Source organism: Anabrus simplex, chromosome 6 (assembly GCF_040414725.1).
Source record: "Anabrus simplex isolate iqAnaSimp1 chromosome 6, ASM4041472v1, whole genome shotgun sequence".
Taxonomy (NCBI): Eukaryota; Metazoa; Arthropoda; class Insecta; order Orthoptera; family Tettigoniidae; genus Anabrus; species Anabrus simplex.
Genome location: NC_090270.1, coordinates 274,354,652 through 274,381,020, shown reverse-complemented (window position 1 = coordinate 274,381,020; position 26,369 = coordinate 274,354,652). Strand labels below are relative to the sequence as shown.

Here is a 26,369-nt window from a genome sequence, read left to right as displayed (position 1 = left end):
TACTTGTGAATCTGTAGATAACAGCTTTGAAGTAAATTTGTTGGAACTTTGAAGTGAAAGTAACAAGAATCTTGTAAAACAAAGTTGCAAAACCTCGCAGAAATCTGTGAAGATAAGATGTTTTGCCAATAGTCAGGGGAGGAATATTTCTACAGAACTAATTAGAAACAGTAACCATAATGTTTTTGCTGTGATTAAGCCTGGTGCAAATTTTAATGACATAACCTCGGAAAGTCAAAAATACTGTAAACATGTAGGAGCTACGGGGGTTGCTGTTTATCTAGCAGGGACTAACAACGTGGGAAGAAATAATGCAAGAGGAATTATCTCTTCCCTCAGATCAACACTACAGGAGTTGCATCACACCAACGTTGTGGTATTTTCGGCTCCTCATAGACACGATCTTCTGACATGGTCTTGTGTTAACAAGGAGGTAAACAAGGTTAATGAAGAAATTTTGAAAATATGTAGGCACTTCAAGAATGTAAAATATGTAGATGTAAGTAATTTAGGAAGATGATTTTACACCTGGCATGGTCTGCATCTAAATAGGTTGGGAAAAAGGTATGTTGTAAATAGTGCAATAGAGTTTGCTAATGCAATTCAAGATGTAGAATGTAAAACTTCTCCCATTCCTCTAAAAAATTAGACAGAGTGACCGATGTAGATCAGTCGATCTGTGTTAGAGTCAAGGAATGATTAATACTTACGGCTGTCTAGGCCTATACAGTTTTGATACTTTTAAGAGTGTATAGGACGAATAGTGTTAATGTGCAAGGTAGACAGACTAAGGTTCTCATCAGTTCAATAAAATCAGTGAACCTGTAGAAACAAAACTAGAAATGATCATGGTCAACATAGTTATTTTTCACATTAACTTTCAGTCAATTAGAAATAAACTGGATGAATTAGATGTACTGTAATACTCAATAAAAGGCCTACTGATATTTTGTGTGTAAATGAGCACTGGCTGACTAGAGATGAGACCAATCTATATGTATACCTCATGATTTTCAATTAGGAAGTATTTTTACTAGAGACTTCCCACTTGCTCATGGTGGAGCTATAATATATGTTAAGAAATCACTTAAATTTGAAGTAAAAATATTTTTTCCTTTTGCATTAATAATCTATGTGAATCAGTAGCTGTTAGATTGTGTAAATATGATTTTGTTGTGGTATCTATGTATCGTGCCCCTAACACCAAAGTAAAATTATTTATATCACAGTTTGAGAAGTTGATTTCTTATTTAACTTGTAAATATGATCAAAAGATTGCTATAGCTGGTGATTTCAATATAAATATCTTAGACGTATCACAAAATACTCAAAACTTACTTAATATGTTAAGATTGCATGACTTATATTGTACACATGCTGAACCCACAAGAAATAATGCATGCCTAGATAATGTTGTAACCAATGCATATAAATAATTTTACAAATATTCATTTCTAGGACAAGATGTATTGTCAGACCATGGTGGTATTTGGGTTGAATTTGAAGTTAGCTGTAAGAGAAGAGTTTTTGAGTCATCAAAATAATTAAAATGCATCAGATGTTTCATATCAATTAAAGGGGTAAATGAATTCCAAGACAAATTAATAAGAACAGACTGCACTAGCCTTTATGCTTTGAGTGATGTCTACTTTGCTTTTCTTATTTCATTAACATAATTATATTTTAATTCATCTTTCCCTGAAAAAGTTGTAATTATTAAGGCCAACAGCTCTAAACCAAGAAATAGAGTTAAAAACTGGTTTACGCCTGATTTGGGTAAAATGATATTACAATAATTTAGAGGATAAAGAAACTACTACAGGAAATTATATAAAAAACATATACATGAGGCTAAACTTGCAGGAAATGACAGGTATATCCAAAGTGCGAACAATAAATGCAAAGCTGCATGGTCCGTCATAAGAAGTGCTAGTCAAACTTTAAATAACAAAGATGTGATTCCTGTAGAACCTGATGAGTGTAATAGGTATTTTATCAATGCACATGAAAGCACATGTGATCAGGATAATAGCATTTCATCAGATGGGGATGCAAGTAAACATAATTTCTTAGACTGGTTTCATAACTTTGATCTTCCCTCAAAAATATTGAATAATGGTTTTAGGTGGGTGGAAGTAACTCTGCGAACAATCAGAAGTATTGTTATAAATTTGAATTTGTCTAGTACCTAAGACATTTATGGTCCCTCCAACAATACAATCAAAGCAGTTATTGACATGATATTGATGCCATTGACATTTTTAATAAATTTAATGTTTAGACAGGGTGATTTTCTTGAGTGTTTAAGGATGTCTAAAGTGTTACCTATCTTTAAAAAGGGAGATAGAATGTGCCCATCAAATTACCGCCCTATAACAATAGTACCCATTCTGAGCAAAATTATTGAATCCCGTATATTCATACAGCTCGAGTACTTTTACAAAAATAATTTGCTGTACAACAAACAGTTTGGATTTAGAAAGGGTCATTCAACGATAAAAGCAGTTGAATGTGTCATCAAGGACATATTAAATCATTTTGAGAATAAAACAGTCACAGGTGCTACATTAATTGACCTGACAGAAGCTTTTGATTGTTTATCGCATAATTCATGAGCTCAATTATTATGGAGTAAGGGGCCATGAATTGAAATTAATGGCATCCTATCTTCTTCAAAGGAAACAGATGGTGGTAATAAGTGATAAAAAAATTTGATATGGAAACTGTTAAAGCAGGTGTCCCACAAGCGTCTATTTTGGGACCTTTCCCGTTTTTGGTCTATATCACTGACCTAGCATGTAATGTTCCCTACACATCAGTTCTGTATGCTGATGATACAACTTTCCTAAATAGTAATGTTGATATCACAACACTACGAAACCAAGTCAACACATCTGTTAAAATTGCTGAAAACTGGTTTCATCACAATCAATTAACTATTAATATCACTAAAACAGAAAATACCCTATTTACCTTGGATCACACTGTAAATAATGACTGACGTAATTCTGTTAAATTATTAGGCCTACATGTAGATACAAGACTTACCAGGGAAACACATACATCAGAACTCTGTAAGAGATTAGCCGGGATGTGATATCTGTTGCAGAAACTGAAAACCTGCATCAGTCGGGACATGCTACTTGCATCCTATCATGCTTTGTTTCACCTTCATTTACTGTATGGTATCAGGTTATGGGGCAATAGTCTTAAATGAAATAATGTATTTATTTGGCAGAAAAAGGCAGTCAGTCTAATTGCTGGATTAGAATTTAGAGACTCCTATAAAACTTCCTTTGCGAGCCTAAAAATAATGACAGTTCCCTGTTTATATACAGTATTCTTACAAATGTTATGCATGTAAGAGAGAATCTTTCCGAATTTAAAGAGAGATCTACAGTTTACATGCACGACACAAGATACAAGAATGATCTGGATACTCCTCTCACTCCAGGCTTAGTAAAAGCACAAACAGCCACTGTTATCAATAGCTTAAGATTTACAATAAGCTTCCACTAGCAATTCGAACATTAGACAAAAGTGCATTTAACAGGATACTGTCACAATTTTGAAGGAACAAGGCATAGTGTAGAAGAGTATCTAGAATGTGGTATTTCAAAAACTGACCTAATATAGGTAGCTAAAATAATTTTTCTAATGACTCAGGCATTGGATCGCACTGTAAATAATGACTGCCATAATTCTGTTAAATTATTAGGCCTACATGTAGATACAACACTTACCTGGGAAATACACACATCAGAACTCCGTAAGAGATTAGCCCAGGTGTGGTATTTGCTGCTTGTCTTGAAATATCTGTTGAAATTTCCATACTGATGGGTGATGCACAACCATCATTGTCTGAAATTTACTATGCTAACCCTCAACGGTTTTCTTTGTTCACTGTTGAGAGCTGAATTGTAACAATTAATTATGTCCAGGTTCCGCCTAGTCAATAAAATCCCGAATGTATTATTATTTAAACTATCATTTGCTTACATACACACAACTACCACCAAAGGGTAGCAAGGGTCCACCTATTCAATACTATTAGCTTGTATATTGATATTGATCAATTGCCAATACGGACCATAATGAAATTCATAACTTATGATTTCACAAAACTAGGCGGAACCTGGACATAATTAACTGTTATAATTAAGTCAATGCGGACCATTAGTTAGTTGACCATCATGGTCAAGTTAATAGAAACTGAATTGTAGACATTCCACGTTTCAGGTGGGAACCTCGGCTGTAGTGCTTTCATTCTTTCACGTGCAGCCATGCGCCTAACATGCACTTTCTCCGTATTATAGTATATAACTTCGTTTAGTTCATCTCTTACAATGTTTATCATTTATGTGCAATATCATTTAAAGGTGTATATGGGAGACCAAATAGTAATGGTAACTGTCTTGTTTCTCTTGCTATTGTTGTATAAGCCCTTTTTAAACTCTCTGGTACAATTTTTCTCCAAATACTGTGTGGAAAAATGATACAAGCATCCCTTTTTCTGCACTCTTGGGAATGGAATCCTCTCACATTTGCAAGCTCAAAGTCTTTCATTGATATCACCAGATTTATAGTGATATTACCGGGCGAGTTGGCCGTGCGCGTAGAGGCGCGTGGCTGTGAGCTAGCATCCGGGAGTAGGTTCGAATCCCACTATCGGCAGCCCTGAAGATGGTTTTCCGTGGTTTCCCATTTTCACACCAGGCACATGCTGGGGCTGTACCTTAAGTAAGGCCACGGCCGCTTCCTTCCAACTCCTAGGCCTTTCCTATCCCATCGTCGCCATAAGACCTATCTGTGTCGGTGCGACGTAAAGCCCTTAGCAAAAAAAAATATAGTGATATTGGCTTGTAATGCATGCGTGCACTTTAATGACATCATAAATAATTCTCTAGATGTACTAAAGTTTTCTTGGGGGTTAAAGCATTAACAAAGGGTTTAATAAGTCCCATGAAAAGACTATGGACTGTGAACAACTGGCTGAATTGTCTGGGTGACGTCTTAAATATATGGTCACTGAAGATCATTACACTGGCACCTAAATATCTTAAAACAGCGAGCTCGATAGCTGCAGTCGCTTAAGTGCGGCCAGTATCCAGCAATCGGGAGATAGTGGGTTCGAACCCCACTGTCAGCAGCCCTGAAGATGGTTTGCCGTGGTTTCCCATTTTCACACCAGGCCACTTCCTTCCCATTCCTAGGCCTTTCCCATCCCATCGTCACCATAATACATATCTGTGTTGGTGCGACGTAAAACAACTAGCAAAAAAAAAAATCTTAAATTTTCCGATTTTGAGAACTCTAAAATTCTGTTTTTGCCATCTACACCTGAATTGTATGATACTGTTTAATAATCACACATTGCTCATCATGCAGTTTTGAATACACTATGGAAAATAAGACAAACATCAACATAAGACTGCAAGAAGTATTAATGCACACACGAATATGCATATTTACAAATTTACAATTTCAAAGTTGAAAATGCTATTCTGAACATATTCGTTTATCACAGTAGAACAGACCTACATGGAAGAGGAATTTCAAAGATGATTGAAGTACAACATGCCAATTGTTTGAATGGTGCCCTCCTTCATTCGAGACCACCTATCACTTACAATCATGTTGTACTTGCTTAAAAAAAACCTCTCTAATTGACACTGTTCGTAGGGGCCCAAATGCACTGCAGTGCTGCCAAGACAAAGGAATTAAAGTGTAACCTAAATGCCATCAATATTTGAAGAGTATCATTGTTTTTATCCATTTTAATGTTCTGCAGCATCTGTTGGTGATATGCCTCGCAGCCCTGGACAAATTGATCAACAGTGACATTTCTAAAAAATGGTAACTTATGCTTCAAAGACAAAAGTGATTTGGATTCCAGAGCACGGTTTTGCCCTGCAACTGTAGAATTAGGTAAATTACACACTTCGTTGAAAAACACGTTAGTATCACTGTGCTTCTAGAGCTTAGTTATGCACTTAAGCATACACTGCTTAAATTGCCCTTTAATATCCTATTTCTTCGTATTGTTTCTGCAACTCTCCATCAGGCAACTTGTTTCCAATTGAAACCATCCATCAGCACACTTCTTCAATTCTCCACAAATAGTGGAAAGATCATCCCACAACTTGTGAGAATACGGGTAGGACGATCCCTCCAATACTGTGATTGCTGCATTAATTTTCATAGATGTCTGGGAAACAAACTTTATCTGAACTGTCAGCAAGGAAAGCATATCCTGATCTCTAAACATGTCTGGCTCCCTGGCTAAATGGTTAGCATGCTGGCCTTTGGTCACAGGGGTCCCGGATTCGATTCCCAGCAGGGTCGGGAATTTTAACCATAATTGGTTAATTCCCCTGACACTGGGACTGGGTGTATGTGCCATCTATGTGCCGTCTTCATCGTCATCACGATGCGCAGGTCGCCTACGGGAGTCAAATTGAAATACCTGCACCAGGCCTCTCCAGAGGTCACACGCCATTAATTAATCTCTAAACATATCCAACACTGAATGGCCACTACTATTTAGGGAATTCTCATCAAGATAGCTAAAGAATTCTACCAAGGGTGCGAAGTACTCGTCAAGATACTGGAATGAGTGAAACCAAATTGGTCAACTGTGACAGTTTCTTGAGAATAACATCCCCCACAAGATGTAACTTCTGTGCAAAGCATTGGAAGTGAAGAAGAAAGCATTGGAAGTGAAGAAGATGGTCTCCAGTTATCGTCTGTAAACATGTATCCATGTATGTGGCAGAGTCTGACACTAAACCCAGCGTGTTTTCATAATCAATATTATAGTCTTTGAGAGAATCAATGATGGCTCGGCTGTTGTCCTGTTGGCAGCATCGTCCTGAATAGAACAGGAAAGACATATCTGCCTCAGTTGTCCGACATCTCATCTGCGATTACTGCAATGGGCTTCCTGTCCAATGCAGCGTACACCTCTGCCCTTGCTGAATCTCCACAACGTGGAACATAATCTCTGCTAAGGGTTACTACCTTGAGTCAGATCTCCTGATCCTGGGACGTACGTGTGAAGCCAGTAAAATTTCTTTTTACAAAGCTTGGTAAAGCTAAAGGTTTCACCTATTCAATACATTATCATAATGGTCTGTTTAGAATATCACATATTTAACTTATTGTAAAATACATCTTTGGGACTGGTTTCGGCAATCCACTATGCCATCATCAGCCATTGGAAGTTAATAGCAAGGAACATTCAAAAAAGTAAAAATATGCTTTAAAATCAGTACAGAATGTATGTTTGGCATACTTTTAACTGCAAGTCCTATACTACATGAAAAACATTAAAAATAGCTAGATAACATTGACCCATTGTACTATACAAATAACATGTCTTTTTTGAAAAAATACAGTATTATTTGGTTCGTCTAAAATTGTTTTGTATATAATTGAAAGAGTCTATGATTTGGTATAGCTTATGTACAAGAAATTTATATGAAATTGATAAGTGATTCTACAAAGCATTTGCCATTTTAAACCACAGTTTTTTTAAACAGGAAGTCTTATTCTACATGAAAGACATTAAAAATGGCTAGATAACATTGACCCATTGTATTATACAAGTCTTTTTAAAAATACAGTATTATTTGGTGCGTCTAAAATTATTTTTTAGGTGATTGAAAGTCTATAAATTTGGTGTAGTTGATGTACAGGAAGTTCATATAAAATTGATAAATAATTATACAAAACATCTGCCATTATTAAAGCACAGTTTTTTTGTTCCTCGTGATATGCGATTTATACAGTTTGATAATATATACAGGTTCTTCTTTCTTAAAAGTTATTGTCAAAACAGTCTGTTTGACTAATGTAAGGAGTAGCAGATTTCTGATATGTTTAGTCTTATTTTAGTATTTGAACCTTGCTTTGTAATATTTTTTCAAGATAAATAACTGTATGGCTGAGGCCGAAACTATGGTTGAGATCTTGAATATTATTTTATATGCCAGGTGGAAGTGGGCAGTAATTAGTATTAATCTCGAACCAGCACGGACCTAAAAAGGAAATTGTAAATTGAGAACTCAAGAAGAAATAATAATGCTCTCCAAAGGACCTAATCATAATTGGCCTAATTACAATACCGCCAACAAGGCTAAACAACTAATTATCGAAACAGAAGCAGCTATCAGTAAAATGCCTAGTCATTCAAAATGAAGTTAGGTATGAAGCTAAAAAACAAATTAAAAATATCTTCAGCACACCAACTATAGATTTTAATACAACGCAGCTTGAAGACAGAAAAAAGATCTGTCAAAACTTAAAATCAAAAATTCAAATGTTATCATCACCAAAGCAGATAAAGGCAATGCCACTGTTGTTTTAGACCAAACAGATTACATTACAAAAACACAAAACTTTTTTACAGACAAAACCTTCAAAATCATAGATAAAAATCCAACGCAATCTATTCAAAGACAACTTAGACAAATTCTTAAAAATACAACATGCCTCTTTACTGACAGTGAAAAGAACAAATTAATCAATATGAACCCTGGTCTACCAACAGTAAAAGCACAACCTAAAATACACAAAAACCTTGTTCCCATATGCCCTATAATAAACTTCAGACCTAGCCCTTTGTACAAAACAGCGCAGTTCATACAACAATTTCTAAGTAAGCATTACACATTTCAAGCCAACAAATCAATTAAAAACACTTCAGAACTAATTAAACAACTAGAAAATTTCAAATTACGGGCACATCATACCATGCATTCATTCGATATCACCAATATGTACGCCAACATCAAACCTGAAAAAGTTATACCAATCGTTCTAAAGAAAATTTGCGTGCTCACAGCCAACTTAGTCAACTTGAAATAGACGATTTCATACTAATCTTGAAGTTCCTAACTAATAATATTTCATTTTCAACAAAGTAATCTATAAACAGGACGGACTGGCCATGGGTTCACCGGTATCAGGTATTTTAGCTGACATTTATATAGATTTTCTGGAACACACTAAAATTATAAATAATAAGACATTCAATAATATAGCCTTATGGGCCAGGTTTGTAGATGATACATTTATAATAATGGATCAACGTACTACCGATGCCCCTTCCACCTTAATAGACCTCAACAACATCGACAATGATATCAAATTTACAATAGAATTCGAAAGTAATAAAACCCTAAATTTTTTAGATCTAACCATTACGAGGCGCCCATCCTCTTTTGAATACAAAATCTACAGAAAACTGACACACACAGCCATGACCATCAAACATGACTCTGAACATCCTCCTAGTCATAAAAGAGCTACATACAATAATTTAATACAGAGAGCATTTAATGTACCCATGTCCAATATAGAACGTAAAAAAGAACTTAACACTATACGCAAGATCGCATCTTACAATGGCTACAACAAATGTTTTATAGAACGCATACTTTATAAATTTAAACACCAACCCAAGACTAAATTACAAAAAAGAAACACCCAAAACAAAAACATATGCTACTTTCACCTTTAACTCTGACATCTTCCGATTAACCAATATTTTTTAAAAAAGAAATGTCAATATTGCCATCAAAACTAACAATAGAAATTTAAGATATTTTCTACAACTCCAAATCGGTTAATGTACAAAACCCATTTGATAGATCAGGTGTATATAGGTTTCATTGCAATGACTGTACCAGTGTTTACCTTGGGCAGACTGGGAGATCATTTAATATCAGATACAATGAACATGTCAATGCCATAAAATATAGAAAATTTTCGGCAATAGGCCAGTACATACAGGAATACAAACATAATTTTTATGGTATCAACAAGGACTTGGACATCATCGAAACAATAAATAAAGGCCCACTCCTAGACCTAACGGAGCAATGTTACATTACCCTAGATCAATATTACAATCCCAATTACAATCTAAATGATATGTCGGAAAAACCTACAATTTTATTTGACATGCTTATTTCATTGATTAACAGTTTAAAAATTCCGAATCAGTACATAAAATATTACGTAGCGCGCTAGCTTACTATCCCCGACAAAGCCCATGCCCCCCTGACACACAGATACACGTGACCGCAACCTCTCCTACTTCCCTTTCCCCTGCCTTACAGCTGAGCCAGCCTCCTGGCGTTTGACATTCAGCATTTGTTCCTCACTTTCTCTACGCGCCGCTACATTCAACCTGAGGTGAGTTTCATATCTTCAATTCTTTCCTATAGTACCGCGTTTCATTCTCAATAACTCGTACTCAATTTACAATTTCCTTTTTAGGTCCGTGCTGGTTCGAGATTAATACTAATTACTGCCCACTTCCACCTGGCATATAAAATAATATTCAAGATCTCAACCATAGTTTCGGCCTCAGCCATACAGTTATTTATCTTGAAAAAATATTACGATGCAAGGTTCAAATACTAAAATAAGACTAAACATATCTGAAATCTCAATTAAATTAGAATCTAGCGGGTTCCAACTTTTCAATACTAAATACAATGTTGTTGGATGGTATTTACAACATTATTTATTACAGAACATGTTTCGGTGTTCAACTTTTGACACCATCATCAGCTGTTCAGAAAGTGCGAAAAAACTTGGCAATCTAAACATTAAACAACATATTGTCATACGTAACTCCTTAATATACATATATACAAACAAGAGGGGCTTGTTACATATTAGAGTTTTAATATAGCATAATTTACTGTAGATGTTTTAGGATTTAACTAGTGCAATATTCTATTGTTTGTATATATGTTTATTAAGGAGTTACGTATGACAATATGTTGTTTAATGTTTAGATTGCCAAGTTTTTTCGCACTTTCTGAACAGCTGATGATGGTGTCAAAAGTTGAACACCGAAACATGTTCTGTAATAAATAATGTTGTAAATACCATCCAACAACATTGTATTTAGTATTGAAAAGGTGGAACCCGCTAGATTCTAATTTAATTGTGATCTCAGTTCAATACGGACCAAAAGATGAAGTTCCTTACGTTTAATATCAGAAATCTGCTACTCCTTACATTAGTCAAACATAGACTGTTTTGTCAATAACTTTTAAGAAAGAAGAACCTGTATATATTATCAAACAGTATAAGCCGCATATCACGAGGAACCAAAAAACTGTGCTTTAATAATGGCAGATGTTTTGTATAATTATTTATCAATTTTATATGAACTTCCTGTACATCAACTACACCAAATTTATAGACTTTCTCAATCACCTAAAAAATAATTTTAGACGCACCAAATAATACTGTATTTTTAAAAAGACTTGTATAATACAATGGGTCAATGTTATCTAGCCATTTTTAATGTCTTTCATGTAGAATAAGACTTGCTGTTTAAAAAACTGTGGTTTAAAATGGCAAATGCTTTGTAGAATCACTTATCAATTTCATATAAATTTCTTGTACATAAGCTATACCAAATCATAGACTCTTTCAATTATATACAAAACAATTTTAGACGAACCAAATAATACTGTATTTTTTCAAAAAAGATATGTTATTTGTATAGTACAATGGGTCAATGTTATCTAGCTATTTTTAATGTTTTTCATGTAGAATAGGACTTGCAGTTAAAAGTATGCCAAACATACATTCTGTACTGATTTTAAAGCATATTTTTACTTTTTTGAATGTTCCTTGCTATTAACTTCCAATGGCTGATGATGGCATATTGGATGGCCGAAACCGGTCCCAAAGATGTATTTTACAATAAGTTAAATAAATATGTGATGTTCTAAACAGACCATTATGATAATGTATTGAATAGGTGGAACCTTTAGCTTTACCAAGCTTTGTAAAATCTTGAGTCAATACGGACAAAAAATGAAGTTTTTAATACTAAAAACAGTAAAATTTCGTTAAACATGCTAATAATAATGAAGTTTAGAGGTAAGGACAAATACTAAAATATTTGGTGTAATGCTGGCCTAGCGAATCATTGAACAAGTTTTGAAGCTTTTCCCTATATACTTCCATTTATGTACATGAAAACAAGCAATTATTTTACATGCTAGATGGTCTATTAAATTGTAACATTTTAAAATAACATCTATCCATGTATATATATATATATATATATATATATATATATATATATATATATATATATATATATTTGGGTTGAAAATTTGAATAACCTAACCTAAAATTCCACGTGAACTCATCATACTAGGAAACATGCATCCACGTGGATTTTGGTCGAAAGTTTAAGAGACCTAACCTAAAATTCAAGAAGGCCGTATAGCAGTCATAATACTTAAAAATAACCATCCACGTGGTTCTTTTCTTTGGGGGGTGGGGTAGTGGATATAGGCTAGTCTATGAATATTTAGTTAGGCTATACCACTCAGGATGGTGTAAATGTATTTTAAATATAAATACCTTGAAACCTCGTTAGTACATTCCTCATTAACACTTTTCCCACTTAGCACGTCGCAAATTTGAAGTCCCGATGCCCATCGTATTAAATCTGTATAAAAAGTACCTCTCTTAACACGTCATGATTTTTCGCCTTTACCGCTTAGTATGATGATATATTCTGCAGACCTGAAAATGTTCTTTCTTCCCTTGTGTACAGAATATGATTACCAACAGAGATAAGAGCCCTCGCCACAGGTCGGCCTGAGAAAGTTGCGCGATAAGAGGAAATGACCTTGAATTCTCGAACACTGAGTATATTGCGCCTTCGAGGGGCAAGCTGTTAGCTTAGCTAAAGTTGAGTTTTGTGTCATTGATTGGCAGCAAAGACTTTACACTAGAACAAGACAGGACAGTGCTAAGTTAAAGCACAGTAATAGATTTCACTGCGGCTAGGAGTGCTGAATTCAGTTTTCACTTTTTTTTTTTCTTTTTCAAAGCTGTCCTGTTGTCATACATGGCTTATGTCTGGGAGTCATCCATAATAATGTGTCACTGAAGTTACTGCCACAAAATGTGTAACGGAAGTGTAACTCTCAACCGTGCAGCCATTGGTGTATGGTCATGACCGAGAGACATATCTATGATCATTTGATATTCTTAAAGGGTAAAGCGGTTTATTTTTTGTTCTATGTTCTTTTTTCTATGGAAAGGTCTTTGTTGTCAGTGAGATTGTTAAATAACCCAGTGCACTTGATTGTGCTTGTAGCCTATTTCACATTCCAATCAAAAGTTATAAATTTATTTATTCAAAATTATTCTTTCCAACTTCGGAAACTTTCCTTCACGCACTTGTTTTCCTTTTTCCGTTTCTATTTTGCTTATACGCATTTTCAATTTTGTCTCGGTTGCCCACAGTGGTGTTCAAAGTAGAAGGTGCTAGTTCTAACGTTTGCGCCAACTCTACGCGCTTAAGATGTGAATTCTTTACTTCTTGAAGGATTTTAATTTTTTCTGCACTAGTGAGTGATTTCACGACCCTTTTCTTATCCATAGCTAGGCTATCGCAAAACTGATACCGTATGTACCACGCTACTGAACTTCTCACGATTATCCTGTTAGTCCGTAAGTAGGCTGTCACGCAACAAATAATCACCTCACTTCTTTTTACCCCTCAACACAATAAATTGAAGGTAATGCCAGTAACTGTTCTCGTGATAAGATGATTTAAATCCGTGTGGTACGACTGAAGTTAGAATAAGTCTACAGTGCAGCAATAGCAGATCTTCGACAGGTCATTTGTAGGTGCCATTAAGTAATAAGGCTTCCATATACTGTAGGTCTATCCCATTAAAAATTTATGCAAAGATGCAGGCAATTGTAAAGCGGTGTAGCATTCATACAAAAACACAAACTGCTATTGACAGTTGTCACGTTTTTATTATACACGGGCGAGTTGTCCAAACCAATGCCGAGTACTGCCGAAGTTTCGTGTTCAAGATGGCGGCCAAAGGCGCGTAATCGCGTGTGGCGAGTATAACCTCGCAAGAAATTCACGCTCGGACAAAGTGACCAGAAAACTGGTGAGAAACCTAAACCTTCAACTGACATTTCATTATACAATTATTGTTTTAGGAAGAAAGTGATCTGCTATAATATGTAGGTACTGTAGCTTCGTAGCAAAAGAATGTCATACCTGTTCTTCCATGTTTTTCACATCTTTTAATAGTCTCTTGTTACTTTAACATTCTCCAGTAGAGGATTATTGATATTTGTTCTCTCAACTTTTTCACACTTTTTAGTGCTCTCCTTTATCTCCTGAAACACTACACACACAATGTAAAATGTACTAATGTGTAAAGTGATACCATCTCCCTGTTGGATAGTTTTTAATGGAATATCGATAGTACGTTTTCCCGCTAAACACAATTTTTTTCGTTGTCCTCAGCATAAATATACTAACAAGGTTTCACTGTAACACCCAAAAATATATCTAAAATTGGCACTTACTTTTCAAGGTAGTCTCGGAAAGCAGGATGATCCAGTTTGTGGCTGGGGATATTAGTCTGCAGGTACATCTTCACAGTATCCTCAATGAACCTTTGTTTCTTGTTTTTTGCTCTTTTTGCCTTTCTATCCATTTCTGCTATTGTGGTTTGACGCTTGACGCCACACTGTTCACGTGCTGGTGGGGGAAAAAATTGCTGCTTTTAGCATATGGTTTCTGCTCTTGAAATGTTTATCCAAAACATCTTTCTTCTTCCATTCAAGTCTTTGATTGCAAAGTCGGCCCATCAATATATCTGTATCGCTTACATAAGAATGCTCCGATATGTAACTCTCGGCACGCTGTTTGATCGTCACATCGCTTCTACTCATGGCTACCAGACAATAAATCGCTACCGTACTTTCAAACAGAACTACTACTCAACACCTGCGTCAAGAATAACCGATTGTGATCAAGGTTCAACACAAAGTGAATGAACGCTTGTGCTTGAAAATATATTAAACTGTTTGATTGGTTGTTCTTGGCACTGCTCTTTGGCCGTTGAAAGATATTCCACACACTGAAAGATTTAAGGTGCTGTAATAGTTCTTTCCCGTAAAATAAATAACATATATATTATTTTTAAGAAAAATGCATTGTTTTGAAAAAGATATCTTTATTTCGCATAAAATTGAGAATTTTACATCTATTTCACATAAATTGTATAATTTCACATTTTGAACCAATTTTGCACTTTATCGCTAATTTGAAATCGCTAAAACCACTTGTAGGGGTTATATAAGATGAAGGAACATACACTGACAAAGTTTCAAAATAGTTTGCATTTATCACAAATGCTAAAAACCACACTATTTATCAAACTTACTTCTTGCCTATAACAACTTATGGCCTTGGAACTTGTATCAACACAGGCAGAGATAAAAGTAGACTCCAAGCTGCAGAAAAGAAATTCCTCCGGACATTGCTACAAAAAACTAGGAGAGATTAAATTCCGCAACGAGAGGATTCTCTAAGATATTCAAATGTGATACCATAATCAGATCAAGATTGAAATGGTATGGCCATGTAATGAGAATGGATTCTTACTTAGTAGCTAAGGAATGGTTGGAGAAAACCTTAGATGGCAAGAGACCTAGAGGCAGACCTTGAAGGAGATGGATCGAACAAGTCAAACAAGATCTAGAACATAGGGTAGTGAATTGGAACCAAGTACAGGAAGAAGAATGGTACCTGAATCGACTGAAGTGGTGAGTGCTCATACACCGCACCTGGGAAACTGGAGACGGTTAACTGATGGTGATGATAATGACAATAAAAAGGCCTATAGCCTCAAACATTTTTGTAATGTATGTGATGAATTACAATTTTCACTATTAAATTTTAAGAGGTGCTTTAGAAGCATTTCTAGTATAATACAGAGTTAAGGTGGATAAGCTGTGGCTTGTGGTTACTGGGGTTTAAATTTTGTGGTAAACTCACCAACAATCCAATCATGCTTACTGGGAATAATATCAGTTAGGTTATTTATTTGAAGACATACTGTACATCTATTTGGTAGATACATTTACATTGTTGTTTTACTTTAATCTTGGATAGTAAATATCTATGCCCCCACTTGATATGAAACTCCCTCGCCATGGAGAGGCTAGCTACTATCATCGGACACCTGATAAGTTTTAAATACTATTTTCAAATTCAGTGAACAGGGAAATTCAAACAACACAACACTGTGCAAAATCAAGCAGTCAACTTGTTGAATTATGTAAATGTATTATTTTTTGCTGAATGAATAACAGAGATTTTTACATTTTAAGAAATGGAAATACTGTCATTCCCATCCAAGGAATTGTAAATTGTAGCTTGTGTGCTTAAATCATGTACCTTTGTAAATTGTAGAACAAAAATTATAAAGTGTTAGTTTTCTGTGAATATAATAATATAAGAAAATAAAACTGACTGTGTATGTGTATTACTTAGTAGCTAAGGAATGGTTGGAGAAAACCTTAGATGGCAAGAGACCTAGAGGCAGACCTTGAAGGAGATGGATCGAACAAGTCAAACAAGATCTAGAAGATAGGGTAGTGAATTGGAACCAGAATCAAACAGATTATCTTGAAGAGGCCGGTTTTCTTGCCGTTATAGCGTATCTTTCTTAAATACTGTACCCCATTCAGCATTTTGCTGAGTAGTGGAGGAGAGCTTCGTAATGACAATCTAATGTCACCATTCTTTCTGCAAAGTGTGTTCACTCTCTCACTTCACTGTGACGTATGCTTGCTATGTAAATTGCTTGCATTTACGTCAAGCCAGCCCGGCTGCGCTGGGCTAGCCTCAACGGGTGCCCAGCTGAGCTCCTCTATTCTACAAGTTATGGTGGATTAACAGGTCTGTTTGTCTCATCAACACTTTTCAATGGGTACATCCAGAAAGCTCTGTATGAGGTTAAGGAGAAACTGTGTCAGAGGGGAGGGATTATGATCCAAGGAGAGAAAATAATTGCCATAATAGCATAGAGGGAGGGGGAGTTGAAGGCAGTATTGGAAGTAATGGTCGGTATCTAAGTACAACGTGAAAATGAAAGCGGGCAAGACAAAAAAAATGCGCATGGTGAGCAGACATCCTACTGAAGCTGAAGTAACTCTGTGTGGGAAAAATCTCTGTCAAGATATTCCTGGATTAATATAATTATTGGAAAGGTCTTGGGTTAAGTGAGATAAAAAGCCCTTGTAGAATTTGCTGGTGTGGATAAAGTCAATATTTTACCAGAAAGAAAATGTATGTTGTTATCTCACTTTTCAGCTGTGCATGTTCACACAACACCAGTTCCTTGTGCGGAGCCAGATCTGTGATGCTGTCAAGCTCCCTGGAGAAGAAATCAAATTGCTCCTGTCACAGATTGCCAGGTTACGGGTCAAGAAGGGCTGGGAGCTACTCCTGCCGTATGATGCTGACTTTATTGCCAGGTGATTTATTTAATATGGTACTCAGAGACAGAAATCAGAAAATTAATTACAGTTGCATAAGGAGAAGATTGACTTACCCAGCAGAAGATACTCTTCCTTATTCAGCTTGATTTATGGTATGGTAAACAGTACAGCACATTTGCTGTGGTTTTCTTGCAGGTAATGAAACACTCAATGGGAGTGATGATATTTTATTAATGAAAATGTTGAGAACTTTTCTATAGATTCTGCATGACCAAGTGGTAGAGCACCAACTTTCAGGCATGTTTGGTCCTGGCTGAGTCTAGTTGTATTTGAAGGTGCTCAAATATGCAAGCCTCGTGTCGGTATATTTACTAGCACATAAAAGTATTCCTGTGGGACAATATTTCTGTAAAAATAGTTATTGGGATGCTAAACCAATAACATTAGTATTATTCTACATAAAATATGTTTGAAAATCCAAGGACACTACTCTCCTATGTTTAACTGCTTAGTAGGGATCTGAAAATTTCACATTCGCTATATCCATGAATTTTGACATGGAATTAATCAAAATTGGCTTGTTATAACATGGAGGTTGCATAAAACTAGTTACGTTTATTTAAAAGTTAGCTAATGTTGATTATAAATGTAAACTTCGAAATAAATCCTATACTTATGTTCTTTTTAAATGTGCTGTTTCATATACAAATGACAAAGAACCTGTTTGGACAGTAAAATAATTAAATATTTCATATATAATTTAGTCTGACACTAAAATGTGCTTGCCATGAGACACAAAATAATATACAAGTGATTTACATGCTTTTGTAATGAATTTCAAGCCATAGGTTCTTAGTGAAATTTTCAGTGCTGTGATGTCTGTACAGATGTTTTCTGATGATTGCTACTGAAATTTTTTTATAATAGTTGTTACAATCTGATCTTGACAGTTTTGTTCCCCCTAAGGCCGGGTCTCCGCTGATTAACATTTAAGAACAGACAGTCCTATCTTAGTTTTTCATCTACATGAACAACTAAACATTTTGTGGCCAATATATTTTCAATTTCATTTGCATTTAATACAAGATTATAATTTTTAACAGTTTTGTCTTGGTAGTCAGAAGCCTTGAATTCCATAAATTGAGTAATTTTTAAATTCAGTGATTGTGTTAGGTAATTTGGTTTTGCTGAACTATGATTCTGAACTTTGATTCTAATCTAGACAAGACTTCATTTGTTGTCATTTTTGTAGATATATGGTCAGGTGAATGTTGCTGCTGGTCCTATTCATGTAGCAGCCAAATTAACTTCTAAGATTTCAAGTTTGGGTTACATAGCCAAGAGGTTGGATACTGAAACTCCTCACGTAGAGTAAGGAGCTCAACCAGTTCACTTGCTTGATCCTTCATAAATTCTTTATTTGAACAAAAATCTATTCAAGTTGTCATAATATCACAGATGTTGATCTCTGTCTTATCTGTTAACTTGATACAAATCGCCTGTTCTCAAAAGCGGCTACCTAAATATGACTAGAAGACAGCCTGAAACAAGTGACAGAAAGAGCTTCTCTTCCTTTGAATCCCCTTGCTGCAGCTTTTAGAATAATTATTTATGTGTATGATATATATATTTTTTTTTTCTAGTGATTTTATGTCGCACTGACACAGATAGGTCTTATGGCAACGGTGGGATAGGAAAGGGCTAGGAGTTGGAAGGAAGCGGCCGTGGCCTTAATTAAGGTACAACTCCAGCATTTGCCTGGTGTGAAAATGGGAAACCACAGAAAACCATCTTCAGGGCTGCCGACATTGGGATTCGAACCCACTATCTCCCGGATGCAAGCTCTCATTACAAGTAATGAAAATCATTTTATTTTCCGTATTGAAAGAATCTCAATAATAATATAAGAGAATTTATTGGACTCCAACCTATTCAATACATTACAGGATGTTAACATTTTTAGTTAAACATCGTTAAAATGGAGACATGTTTCGCCCTCCATGTGGGGCATCATCAGTCATATCAAAGCACCTCAAAATTAAACCAGATGTCTGGTTGGAAACCAAAATCAAAATCGGTAAAATTTCAAAAGATATTTTATTCTTAAAAGAATGTTTAAGATTAGGTCTGGTGCCAAATTTCTTAAAATCAACTTAAAGGAAAAACATTCCAACACTCAAATCTAAAGACGTTCAAAATAAAGTCAACACCATCTGGCTTAGAAATGAAATTAAACTAATGTATAGAAATAAATCCCTACTAAACTTGCAGCTTTACCGGGAACATTTGATCACTGCTCAATCATTATCACCTCTCGAATGGAGCTCATACCAAAGACACATTGCACGTAAATTGCAGAACATATTAGACAAAAAACAAAAAACCTTAGACCACAAGTTGACATATCTATTAGAAGAGAAACCTAAATCCATAAACCAAAACAAAAATAGAGAAACTTTCACCCCCTCATGGAAAAACACTCCAACCACTATCAATTTATCTAACACCACATTTTCGGATAATGAAATCAATTTCTTTGACCAAGGCCTAAAATATAATTGGCCTAGTCCAAATAAAGCCGAGGACATAATTACCACAATAGCCGAAGTTGAATCCAACATAAATAAACAAATTCCCTTCGACAGACAAAATGACGTGAGATATGAGATAAAAAAGAAATTACCCACCCTTGTAAAAGAAGTTTCCAACATCAATAATTTCACCGTTCTCAAACAAACCCACGAATTAAGAAAAAAGGTAGACACCAATAATGTTATAGTAACGAAAGCCGACAAAGGCAGTACCGTAATCCTAATGAATAAACACAACTACATCCAAAAAACGGAGGATTTCTTTTCCGATAATTCTTACTCAATAATTTCAAAAGATCCTATCTTAAAAACTCAGCATAATTTAAAAACACTCCTAAAAAATTCACCTTTTTTATTTAATGAACACGAACATCAAAAACTCATCAACATGAATCCCAAATTACCCACTGCCAAAAATACATAAAAATGACGTTCCCATTCGAACCATCATAAATAGCCGAAACAGCCCAATGTACAAAACTTCTCAGTTCCTCCAAAAATTCCTTAAGAAACACTTCACATTTCACAATAAACACTCTATTAAAAACTCAATAGAATTATGCGAAACTTTAAATAAATTTAATTTGCAGCCTAACCACATAATGTGCTCATTTGACATTACCAATATGTTCTCGAACATTCCCGCTAAAAAAACTATCGAAATCATACGAACTAATCTTTCTAAACACAGCACCTTAAGTCAGTTAGAAATAGAAGAATGCTTACAATTACTAACTTTCGTCCTTCATAACAATTATTTTACGTTCAATAATAAGATATACAAACAAGGTCTAGCCATGGGTGATCCCATTTCGGGAATACTCGCCGAAATTTATATGGACAACCTCGAAAATAGTAAAATAACAAACAGCATTAATGGTTTGTGTCTTTGGCTACGCTATGTCGATGACACACTAGCAATAATAGACAAAAGCTGCAACAATAGTGAAGACATACTAACTTACTTAAACAGCCTTGATAATTGCATCAAGTTTACTAAAGGAGATGAGGACAATAATTTCATCAATTTTTTAGACATTACAATCACCAGGACCTTAAACAATTTCGATTTCCAGATTCACAGAAAACCTTCATTCACTCCCACAACCATAAAACAAAATTCTCTTCACCCACAATCGCACAAACAAGCCTCGTTTTACAGTTTAGTGTACAGAGCGTTAAAAATTCCCATGTCAACCGTCAATTTAAAAAAAGAAATAAGTACCATAAAAGAAATAGCTGTTTTCAATGGATACAATCCCTCAATCATACAGAAAATAATCAATAAAGTGAAATTGAAATTGGCCATGAACCTCTCCCCAATAGAAATTAATAAGCCTAAATATGCATCTTTCACCTACATTAACCCCATTATACATCAAATCGCTACCCCTTTAAAAAAACAAGATATTAGGGTAGCCTATAAGACCCATAATTCTAATCAAAAGCTATTTTTCAACCACAATAAGATAAACTCGGACAACAATAAATTTTTGGGCTCTGGCATTTATAGACTGAAATGTGCTGAATGTAACAGTTCATACATCGGTCAAACTGGTCGAAGCTTTGCAATTAGATATGCAGAACATTTCAATGCCCAAAAGCACAATAAACACTCAGCCATGAGCATCCATATGAAAGACACCGGACATAGTTTTACCACAATCGAACAGGATCTCCAAATTTTAAAAAGACGAGATAAAGGCAGGCTCATGACCGAGTTCGAAAATTTATACATTTTTTTGGACCAAAAATATAATAAGAATAAAAATTTAAATGATCCAATAGACAACCGAAGCCCTCTTTACGAACAATTAATATTTTCGCTCAATAGTTTAAATCTGAAAGACAAAAGACTTGTTAACGTCCTCAAAACAAGCTCTCCAAGCACCCCCACTAAGCCGCTCAACTCATCACGCCCCTATTCTCCCTCCAATACACACAACTCCTCCCCAAGCGCCAATCACATACCCACAGCCCCGCCTTCTCAAATCCACTCCCCTCCTCTAAGACGTCACACGTACAACACGAGGAGCAGGACATTAGCGACAGCCAGTGCTCCACAAACCTCCTAGCAATTAGGTAACAGCTCAACAGCTTTCAAGATTTCCCTCACATGTAGGACAGCTCAAACACCGATTGCACTGCACAACATTTTCGACCATTGCCCATTCAACCAACAACTGACTTTCCCACATTTCAACAACAAAATATACGCAAACCTTTAGTCAACTAGGAAGAACCTAATGATGTTTTTAACTATCTTCATTTGAAGCCGGTGTTGTTTTAACTCTGTCTTAGCACAACCTCATTTTATAATCAACAAAAGCTGTTCACTTGCACTGTGCACTCCATTCATATAGAGAGTGACCAACGGAGTTGACTACCTCTTGAATCCTAGGGCGAATTATTTTGGTTGGAGCCAAATTACAAATAGACAAATTGGAATGTTTTACCTCATAAATTTTAACAATTATAAATAAGTGTACAGTAATTATAAATTGTGTTTTATTTTGCCAACATTTGTATATACTACGTAGAACTACTCAATATCATATAGACTTTGATTACTTTCATTTTTATACTGTGCATATGATGGCCTCATTTTAATATTAAGAAACCACTAGCGTATTTTACTGTGTGTAACTAGTCTATTGTTATTTCGTCTAGGATAGGACTTTGTACGTGTTTTTTAATGTATTCTTTCTTACATATTATGTTCATAATTTCCAACCAGACGTCTGGTTTAATTTTGAGGTGCTTTGATATGACTGATGATGCCCCACATGGAGGGCGAAACATGTCTCCATTTTAACGATGTTTAACTAAAAATGTTAACATCGTGTAATGTATTGAATAGGTTGGAGTCCAATAAATTCTCTTATATTATTATTGCAAGCTCTCAGCCGCGCGCCCCTAACCGCACAGTCAACTCGCCTGGTTGTATGATATCTAGCATTAAAAAAGGCTGACTTCACTATTCCTACTATGGTGTCATGTAGTTTTGCAGTGTCTCTAGAATAGCATTTTAAGACTGCAGCAATAAACAGCTTTTTTTCCCAAATGATTCTGTTATTTTATTAAAAGGACATTTATTTTCTTCCTGATTAGTGATTCCATTCTCAGTTTCTAATAATTGTATGCTATTTCTAGGAAAAAAAAATAGATTTCTTTGTAGAACTACACAGGCCTTTATTCGTTGTCATCAGTGGTTATTGCTTGTTTCCGAATTGACGTATTTTCTAACAGTCTTTTCCACGCTCGGAGTTTATGAATTTCTAAGTATTTTAGACCAGTCATTGCATAAAACATGTGGCTGCACTAATTGCTTTAATGGGTTTGGGAAGTTTAGGTTGTGTTTTTTGTAGTCTTTGTGCTTGTTACTTGATCTTTTTGTTTTTGCAGCATCGTTGTTCAAACTGACTGATAGCTGCCATGCTATATTGGTGCCAAAACAAAGCAATCTTTTACAAGTGCCTATCTGGTTTGAGGGCGTACATTAGTCACAGTCGTGATTTGTTCGACTTGGTATTTATAGCGCCTTTGGATCTTTTGCTAGTGTCAAGCTCACACTAAAGAATTTGATGAGGAAACCTGATATCACTTGTACGGTGAGCCATGCACAACCCAGCTGAGCCAATAACCATTAATGGAGGCTCGTACACAGTTAAGATGTGCCTTCTAAAACAGCAATAATGGTGACAAAGTCTTCCCACTTGATATTCATGATAGATCCAAGTTTCTGCTGTTGAAATTGCTCCAATTTTTTTATGTCTCAGCTATCCATAGTCCGTGTTTTGCTTCTATAAAATATTACCGAGATAAGGATTGGAATACCATAAGTTTATTTACTATTAGATCTTTATTCTTAACACATTGACAACGGGCTCTGAACGGAGGCTGCTACCCCATGTAGACCAGATACTTCAAGCTTCCAAGAAAGAAATTACACTGCTGCACTTGAACTATTGCAACTCGAAAAGTATTCAAGATATCGACCTCAAACTTGGAACATGTAACTCACTACATTGCTTTGCAGTCTGCTCGTTGGGATACTTTTCAAAGCAGTACTGTTTGTGACTCAATATAATAGTCTTTCTAAGCACAGTATATGAATGCCGTGTTTGTGCCATTCATGTACTCATTGTTTACAAGTATGCAAGGATTTTTCTTTACGGCTTCTCCCCGTTTAGTGTTAGCCGTTAATCATTAGAAATATCTAATTCACTGTCACTTGGTACGTATTATAACCAGTCTGTACATAATTAACCACAATTATCGGTAGCCATCGGCAACTGAATACGCCGCGCCATGTTGGCATCCGCAGTGGAGCTTCAGGGAATAGCTCTACATCTTATAAATCTCATATTTTGTCCCGCATTGGCTCAACACAATCAAGGTTATGTTACAAGGAGATTCCCACCTTCCAATACTGTCAGTTTCTTATACTAGTTTAATATTTACATAACATAATCCAGCTTATTCTCTGAATATAATATTAAATAGAACATGTTTCTTTCCAGTTATGGAACATCTTCAGCTAAAAGATTTAACAAAAATTGACAAGACAAATAAAACATTTGTGATGATTATGATAATGATGATGATAGGATAAAATGTTTGTTCATGTTGGGTTAAAAATTCCCAACAAGTCAACGTCCAAGTTAACAAATGAAATAGACGTAAGGGGTCTTCTTTTAAGGCTGGAGAAGTATGTGCTTGTTGAATCTTGAAGGTAAAATTAAGAATATAAAAGATTTTCTTTTTTTTTTTTTTTCTTGGGAACTCTTCAAAGCAACCGTAGTTGAAGTTGAATTTAAAGTTTGACTGACTGTTAAATTAAGTCTGAAACAAGAAAGAAATTTAAGTAAGAAGGGTGGTATTTTAAAGGAGAAAACCTTGTGAGAATATATATTAGTGAGGTGTATAAGGATACGTGAAATTATTTACCACATAGTCGGTCGTGTTATGTTTTGCGTCCTCCCTTACACAGTGTTGTCAGCTGACTGAGTTTGTATGTGTGTGAGGAGCTTGTGGTAGGGGAGGGGAGTGGAAGGAGAAGTAAGGGAAGTAGGGGGAATGCTGTGTAGTGTGGAGGTAACGGAGTGGAAGCGTATTGGATGTTTTTTCGGACCCTTTTTGATGGCTTTCCTAGATAAATCCAATTTGGCAGCCTCTTCTAACTATATTGATATCTGTTATTGCATTAATATTCTGGCTAGGGTTGCTTCTGATCTATCTCAATATAAATATTTTCCAAAATATTAATTAACATTTATTTAACGTTCGTAAAATGGTTAAATCTTTTTCTATTGTAGTAAAATTTTGTTTCCATTCAGTCCTGTAGACTCATGGCAAAAGGTATTTCCTATATTTCTCAGCATTAACATGTTCCTGTTATCTTACTAAGAAGTTCCGTCCTGTTTGCCCAATGTAAGAATTGGCACAATTTGTACACTTATGTTTATATTTCCCCGAATTTGAATATCTATTATTATTTGCAATGCTTTGGTAATTGAAAATTAAACGTTGATTATTGTTGATGGTGCGAAAGGCTATATTGAAATTAAGTCTCTTAAAATATTGGTAATCGGTAAATGTTTGAGGGTAGCAAAGTTTTTTTTTTTTTATGCTCCTTTTTCAGCTGTGTTTGAGGTTTACTCTTTATTTTATTTATTAATCTATCTATTGCCCCCATCATGCCGGGCTCAGCTCGCCGGAGAGCGAGGGTCTCAGTGGTGGACCGTTCGCTATCGGCTGTGCAGAAAATTTTTAAAGGCAGGGATAGATGAAGGACTAGCGACAAATGAAAGGAGACTAAATTAGGTTTACACATTTATTAAAACTGACACTCTTTTAAATAAAACAATTAAATTCACAAAATCTGGGTTTGATTCTTGAAAATATCTTCTCTTCGTGCTATCATTTATGAGGGATCTCGCTCAAATTAAAGTTCAACGACTGTTCGTTTCTGTAATAATAAATATAGGAATCATTAATTTACTGAAAAATTGATTGAAAAACAAAATAATATCTGATATCATTCTCCTATAATGATAATCAAATTGTTTAAATCAAAATAGTCCATCTGGATTTCGCTTATTTTTACAAGAAAATGATTATTTTCTCTTCCTTATTTAAATTATTGAAAATTATTTAATTCATCCATTTATGGTTAGCAAGTCTTCCTTAGACTTTCCCCTTAACAATTACTTCATTTTTATAATTATTAATTGAATAAACGTCTTGTAATAAATTTTTACTTGAACTTATATCAACCTAAATTTTACTCAATTTTATGCAGAAAGTGATTGTACAATAACTAATAATTAAATCTCGTGACATCAGTCCACGGACGTTGCCTTCTCTTATTCACTTTAACTTAGTGAATTAGGCCCTAATCTACCTTAAATTACAATAAAATCTTCTAAAGATTCAAAATTGATCCAATCACGGACACGC

At 35.2% G+C, this 26,369-nt stretch overlaps 1 protein-coding gene across 2 annotated transcripts in view; it reads left to right on the top strand.

Moving 5' to 3' along the window:
- Positions 1–26,369, top strand: part of Polr3E (RNA polymerase III subunit E) — a 125,010-nt gene that overhangs the window by 80,138 nt on the left and 18,503 nt on the right. The window contains exon 8 of one of the 2 annotated variants that reach the window (XM_067149305.2): positions 17,189–17,352. The exons of the other annotated variant lie outside the window; for it this stretch is intronic. Within the exon in view, the coding sequence (XP_067005406.2) occupies positions 17,189–17,352 (164 nt within the window). The remainder of the gene's footprint in view (positions 1–17,188; positions 17,353–26,369) is intronic. 2 annotated transcript variants of the gene reach the window in all.